The sequence below is a fragment of the Brassica oleracea genome, chromosome C5 (genome assembly GCF_000695525.1).
Source record: "Brassica oleracea var. oleracea cultivar TO1000 chromosome C5, BOL, whole genome shotgun sequence".
Lineage (NCBI taxonomy): Eukaryota > Viridiplantae > Streptophyta > Magnoliopsida > Brassicales > Brassicaceae > Brassica > Brassica oleracea.
In genome coordinates, this window is record NC_027752.1 from 44,047,426 (window position 1) to 44,054,147 (window position 6,722).

Sequence of the window (6,722 nt, forward strand, 5' to 3'; positions counted from 1 at the left end):
AAAGCAAAAAAAAGGGTTTAAGGATGTGGGTAAGAAAACAGAGGAGGTAGAGCATTCATTGAACATCGGCGGAAACTTAACCGTATGAAAGATTTATTTAAACAAAAAACGAGGGTGGGTTGGGGATTAGGCCGTTGAAAGAAGTTAACCATGTATACGGTCTAAAGCTTATCTGGAGAATGTTTGCTGGAAACTCTCTTTGGGGTAAGTGGATCAGAACTAATCTTCTCAAGGAAGTTAGTGAGAAAACGCAAGCAGGCTCTTGGATATGGAGGAAAATGCTCAAATTGAGATATGTAGCCATGACATTTCATATGAAGGCTGTGCGAAATGGGAGACATATCTCTTTCTGGTTTGATCGGTGGTCTGAGCTTGGGGTGATGCCTGAGTTACTCAGTGAGAGAGGTATACTCGAAATGGGAATCCGAAGGGAGGCTACTTTGGAGGAAGCCTTATGTAATCAAAGGAGAAAGAAAAGACACAGACGGCATATCTTAAACGACATTGAAAAGGATATGGGCATTGTTAAAGAAAAGCTGAGGTCTGGAACGGAGAATGTCGATTTGTGGAGATGGAAGTCTGGTTATAAAACCAACTTTTCAATCACTGAGACATGGCAGCAGACACGAGAAGTAGGGTCGCTTTGTACCTGGGGAAGAGTATCTGGTTTTCTCAGGCTTCAACAAAGTTTGCCTTCATGACTTGGATTGCAATAGCGCGGCAGGTTAGCAACAACGGATCGCATATCTGGCTGGAGTCAAGGTGTAGACTCTACTCGTGTGCTATGTAAAACGGCTTCTAAAACAAGAAACCATCTAAGTGCTTGTTCTCATCATTGATTTGGAAACATCTTACTAAAGGGATTTTGGACAGATCATATTTAGATAAGTGGAACATCATTGTCGAATTGATTTTCTACCCCAATAATGGAAAAAAAGGAAGAGGTTTTGTCTCAGATATGCATTACAAGTCACCTTATATACATTGTGGTGGGAAAGAAACAAGCGCCATCATGGAGACTCTCCTATGCCGTCGCAAGCCCTGTCTAAGCTTATCGACAAGTCAATCACGAATAAACTCAGCTTGGTGCAAATGAAGGAAATGAAAGGCATGGAAGGCATTTTGCAGTATTGGTTTGGCACAAGACTGTAAAAAAGTTTTGATAGCTAGGAGATAGCAAGATAGAAGAGTGGAAGTTGTAAAGAGTTAGAAGTTTCCTCTTGTTTAGCCAAAGACCCACTTGATGTAAAGATGTTTTTTGAAGAATAAAATTTAACATTCATTCAAAAAATATATATATATTTTTGTACTGTATAATTGTTGATAAACCATGTTTTCTGAAGTTTTAAACCTAAATTTTACGGTGCATAAACATTAACAAACCTTCAAGCAAACAAGTGATTAAGAGGACTCCACAAACATTACTGTTAGTTAAAACGGCGGTTACGGTAAAAAAAAGACACAAAAAAACAAGACTCAGTCTCAGCAATACAGTATTTACAGCTTAACTTTTCGGCCCAATAATGGCATAGGCCCATTAAGTAGTTTCTCACAGTCGACGTGTGGACTCGGTGACTCATCTACCTCCTCATATGGCGTTGATCTCATCCTCATCGTTCCCTCCGGCGTTATCCAGACGATTGACCCACACACGAACAATCACGATCCGCTCCAACTCATCAAAACCAATGGCGAAGAACCTAGCCGACGGCGGAGAAACCTCAAAGCGTATCGTCGTATGCGGCGGAGGCGTGATCGGCGTCTGCACGGCGTACTTCCTCGCCAAGAAAGGAGTCTCCGTCACTCTCGTCGAACAATCCGCCGTAGCGTGCGCCGCTTCGGGTAAAGCCGGAGGCTTCCTCGCTTTCGATTGGTGCGATGGAAGTCCGGTTGGGTCCTTAGCACGCGCGAGCTTCGACCTCCATCGATCCCTCGCCGAGGAGCTAAACGGCGTCGAATCGTATGGGTACAGACCTCTAACGACTCTCAGCGTCACCGTAAAGGAATCAAAGCCTGTGTCGGGAGGTTTGGGCTTACCTGATTGGGTCAACGGCCCGGTTAAAAGCCCATCTACGATTGGCACGACGCAGACGACAGCGCAGGTGCATCCCCAGCTCTTCACCAGGAAGGTGTTGTCGACGGCGGTGGAGAAGTACGGTGTCGAGGTTGTGATCGGGAGGCTTGAAGAGGTGAGGGTGGAGCAAGGGCGAGTTGACTCGGTCGTGCTCGAAGGTGGGCGAGTTATAGAGGCTGACTCGGTGGTTCTTGCGATGGGACCGTGGTCCGATAAGTTAGAGATGTTGTCTTCGGTGTTTAGGGTGTACGGTACGAAAGCTCATAGCATTGTCCTTGAACCGAAAGAGCCAAACGCTATAACTCCCCACGCTCTTTTCTTAAGTTATTATCCTTCTAACGGTGGTGGGGCCCTGGACCCTGAAGTGTACCCTCGTCCCACAGGTAATGTTCGGTGTTTTTTTTTTTTTTTTGGCCTGGTTTTAATATCTGGATTAGGTTTGTTGTTTATTTTGACAGGTGAAGTGTACTTATGTGGAATGTCATCACAAGAAGAAGTACCTGATGATCCAGATCAGGTGACTAGCAATCCTGAGTCCATAGAGGTTCTGAAAAGAGTAGCTAAAACAGTTTCGAGTTATCTGAACGAAGAAAGCGCTCAAGTGAAGGCAGAGCAAGCTTGTTTCTTGCCTAGCACCGAAGATGGTGTCCCCGTGATTGGTGAGATTCCGGGTATCAAAGGTTGTTATGTAGCCACAGGACATAGCTGCTGGGGGATTCTAAATGGTCCAGCTACTGGCTCTGCATTAGCGGAGCTGATTGTAGACGGTGTGGCCACTAGTGTTGATCTTAGCCGGTTTAGTCCTTCCCGGTTTAGCAAGCGAAGATGAATTGAAGGGGTGTAGTAAACTTTTTATCCTTAATACTTCCTGTAAACGTTTAATCTTTAATCCAAAATGCTGAAGTAGGGAATATCACTGGCTTGCTTGTCGTAATATTCAAGTTAAAAATATCATGGAATTAACTGTGGATTAGTGAAATAGTTTAAAGCTTAAAGAAAAGGAAGAAGTGGTAAAGTGGCCCATGATGTAAATCTCTCAATTAAAAAGGGTTTATAAACCTAGTCACTCATCTATAATTCCCAGAACTTAGGAGGTGTTCGGTAGTTACCGTAGGTGTAGTTTACCGCAGGTGTCGTTTACCGCTCTATTTATTTTTAAAGCACCAAATTCAAAACAATCAAGTTTTAATTTTTTTTTTTAAACTACATCTCTTTAAATAAACTACAGCTGTACAAGTGCTTTGCAGAGCAATATTTTAGTGTTTTCCATAAAATTTTACAGCAATAAAATTTAAAACCAAAGCAAAAAGTCTAGAACGGCAAAAAAATTTTTTTAAAGCTAGGCCATTACCGATCAGAATCTAGACTACGAAAAACATTTGCAAGTAATTCGGGCTAAATAAAAGCCCATTAAAATGAATGCTTAAGGCCCATTAGAATGAGAACCCAACTACCCAAAAGCTGCAAAGAATCGCCGTCTGAGACAGAAGGTTATAGTGGAAGGTCTTAAAAGGACGACCAAAAAGGTCTGAGAAGAGTCTACAAAGGTACCGTTAACAGTAGCATATACGAGAAAGTTCAAGAATTCGTTGGAGCCTGTAAGCAGAGTGGTGATGGGAGACGAGGGTTGGAGAAAGATTAGACTTTTATGCCCCTCTGTATCGAAGATTATCGACTGGGTTGCTTGGAACGATCAGAAACTCGACTTTAAGTCTATAGCCGCAGCGTTTGGGCTCGAACCGTCGACGGTGAAGCTCAATGGTCACTTCATAAGCAGAGATAATGATTTAGTCGCTTCTTGTGTGACGTGGAAGTCTTTGCTCGCTTTCTTCTCAGCTAAAGGCTTGTCTACTGGTAAAGACGGAGCTGGTGCTCTCCTAGTTGACGGCAAGCTCTCTAGAGTCGGTACCAAAAGTGAGTTTCTTTTGAAGTTTAGCTTATCTTGAATTCAAAATATTTTCTAATTATTTATATTTTCTGATGATACTTGTGGTTGATTTCACAGGAGCATACTCTGGTTCTCAAGAGGACATAACCATCAACAATCTTGGTCTAAACAGAAACAAGAAGTTGAAAGATAAGTGTTCAGGTACGGGGAAACATTGTGGTTTTGATATATCTACTTTTGAGTTTAATCTGACTTTTCAGTATCAGCAGGTGATGAACCTCTGCTCTCTGGAAGCAACAAGAGAAAACTCTTGTCTGAAGATATGCACTCACTCAAGAAACTAAAACTCAATATGGGTGATAGCTCAGGTATAAGCTCAGTATTTTCTCTTCTTTGAGATGTACTAAAACAACACTATGGTCTCTTCTTTGATGTTCCTATGGGGGGATTTATGTATGTTGCAGGAAGACAAAGTGAAATCGGCAAAACGCCATTAAAATGCAGTTTCACTAGTGATGGTCTCAAGAGGACAAGAGAAGATGATATGATTGCGTCCACATCTCGTAAGAAGATAAGATAGAGAAGTACTATGTAAAAGCAGAGCATGGTGTAATAGTTCTTTTCTTGTGTATTGGCTAAAAGCTAAATGCAAAATTTAAACTCTTAAAGTACAAATCTTAATGGTCCAAAACACTCTTTGTCGATACACATTGTACAATTAGTCTCTCTTGAAAGTGTTGAGCCTACTTATCCGTGGAAAAATATTGCCATGCTGCAGCAACTCCTGCAACCAAAATGATCTTGAAGAGAAGTTTACTAGACAAAACCGAAGATTGAGCTGCTGCGGTCGGCTCTGATGATGGTGATTCAACTGGTCTTCCTCTGATCTTGGCTGTGAATCTTGATAACAACTGCTTAAGCCCACCTGTTTTCTTTCCTGCTAGAGAAAACAGAACAATCATAAACTTGATGTTAGAATCCAGATCAGAGCTTCAAAATGATAGTGAAAACCTGGCCCTATAACATTTGATGACTAACCTTTGCTTTTGAGAAACCTTTCTTCTTCACCTATTCGTCTACGGAGAGCATTGAGCAATGATCCGAAGTACAATGCGAAAACAGTGCACGTGATCGTGATGACGTTGTAAGGCATGCTAAAATCAGGGGTTGTCAAAGGTACGAGCAATACTTCTGTGTAAGAGCGCACTAATGACTTGTCCTGCAACAATCCAAAGGATAAAAGTAAGTCATTACATTTGAATTAGGTGACAGGAGAACACATTTTTTTTACCTTAAATTTTGATAACAGGGGCAATGTGCTGAGTTCTTCTTTGAAATCCAAACTTGCATGATGATCAGGAAAGCTTATCAAAGCCGATGGAATGTCGAATCCTTGGTTAGCATCAGGAGGATATTCATCTATATGTAGAAAACCCTGTTGACCAGATTGATTTGACTATCAGATTATGGAATGCGAAGAAAAGTACACATGGAAAACAAAAGATCACCTTATCATACTCTATGGATATGGCTACAGATTTCACTTCACAGGGTAGTTCCAGCATCATCTCCATCATGCCAGATGACATCTTATCCGCAGATGGTGAGACATTGATCTTCTTTAAGACCTCGCTGCTTGTATTCTGTTGTTGGTCCACAAAGATTTGTAGTGTGTGATAATAAACCTTAACATACCACGGGAAAATCTGGAAAACGTTAGCTTTTATTCTACAGCGGCCGCCATTAGTGATATCTTTTCCGGATAACTTATCCTGTGATTCTGTGGCTTTTAACAAGATGGCTATTGCACCCCTTTCGTTTCCGCTTCCCATCAAGAACCGAGAAGCGTGTAATGGTGCTTGTTGGCATGACCACTTTGAAGGAAGCTTCCAAGTCAGGCTAAGATCAAATGGCTCACTGTCACTGGATTTGTCAATATCGAAGATAAAAAGAACGCTGCTGGTTTCTCTAAGAGTCCTGTCTGGCTTTATGGACAATTCGAATTCTTCATTCTTCAAGAGTGTGTGAGCTTCTGGATGCGCAAGACCCTCCATTTGAAGATACACATTACTTGACTTTGCAAGAACACATTTTCCGACAACTTTTCTCCCAAAGAGTGAGCTAAGAGACCAACTTGGCTGTAGATCTTTTCCATCATAAACAGTGTCAGGCTGAAGAACAACAGTAAGACTCTGCTCAAGCAACATGCCAGAGTCAATCATAGATAAATGCAATCTCTGAGAATGATAAAACCCTCTGTAAACAGACGGCCTATTCATCAACGCAGAGATCCCATCCTTGTCTCTACACGGGAGCAGCTTCAGCCACGGCGTCAAATTCTCAGTACAAACAGCTTCACGCGGCAATGAACCATACCTAAGCTTATCCGAGCTTCTCCCAAACCCCCACGTAGGAGCAGCATACGAAGTGGAAGATTCGAGAAAGTTGATGGAAGCACAGAAAAGCCCTGAGAGCGCGTGTGTTAAGTTCTTCCAAGAAGTATCAACCTCAGAGCGAGGAACGTCAAACACAGCCCAAAGCTCGACACCAACAGGCTTCGCGTTCATACTTGAAAGAGTGTCAGATCCTCCCCAGTGTTCGTGGTTCCAAGGTCCCTGAGTGAAAGATAGCTCCATCTCCTTGACTCGAAACTTCTGAACCTGTGTCAAGAATCTCAGAGATTACAGAAACCTCTTAATAATTAAGAAATTAATATTGTTTCATATGGAATAGCAATCATAGGTTACTCCAGAAGCTATT

At 42.1% G+C, this 6,722-nt stretch overlaps 3 protein-coding genes across 5 annotated transcripts in view; 2 read left to right on the forward strand and 1 right to left on the reverse strand.

Annotated features, from left to right (window-relative positions):
- The first annotated feature begins 1,414 nt into the window (after positions 1-1,414).
- On the forward strand, positions 1,415-2,990 carry LOC106343310 (putative oxidoreductase TDA3). Of its 2 annotated transcripts, none has more exons than XM_013782484.1 (2): positions 1,415-2,457; positions 2,512-2,990. In XM_013782484.1, exons 1-2 carry the CDS (start codon positions 1,593-1,595, stop codon positions 2,901-2,903), a joined length of 1,257 nt encoding a protein of 418 aa, XP_013637938.1. In that variant the 5' UTR covers positions 1,415-1,592; the 3' UTR covers positions 2,904-2,990. The 2 variants fall into 2 exon arrangements, with proteins under 2 accessions (XP_013637938.1, XP_013637939.1); XM_013782485.1 differs by having other exon boundaries at positions 1,425-2,457; positions 2,533-2,990.
- A 588-nt stretch (positions 2,991-3,578) lies between these two features.
- On the forward strand, positions 3,579-4,572 carry LOC106295749. Its single transcript, XM_013731723.1, has 4 exons — positions 3,579-3,988; positions 4,080-4,163; positions 4,232-4,330; positions 4,427-4,572. Exons 1-4 carry the CDS (start codon positions 3,688-3,690, stop codon positions 4,540-4,542), a joined length of 600 nt encoding a protein of 199 aa, XP_013587177.1. The 5' UTR covers positions 3,579-3,687; the 3' UTR covers positions 4,543-4,572.
- Positions 4,573-4,593: 21 nt separating this feature from the next.
- The window catches only part of LOC106295748 (GPI transamidase component PIG-T), a 3,068-nt gene continuing 939 nt past the window's right edge, over positions 4,594-6,722 (reverse strand). Inside the window, exons 2-5 of one of the 2 annotated variants that reach the window (XM_013731721.1) lie at positions 5,471-6,622; positions 5,254-5,397; positions 5,001-5,181; positions 4,594-4,902 (exon numbers count right to left, since the gene is read on the reverse strand). In XM_013731721.1, coding sequence (XP_013587175.1) covers positions 4,706-4,902; positions 5,001-5,181; positions 5,254-5,397; positions 5,471-6,622 — 1,674 coding nt within the window. In that variant the 3' untranslated portion in view covers positions 4,594-4,705. The remainder of the gene's footprint in view (positions 4,903-5,000; positions 5,182-5,253; positions 5,398-5,470; positions 6,623-6,722) is intronic. The other variant, XM_013731722.1, reaches the window with a different exon arrangement.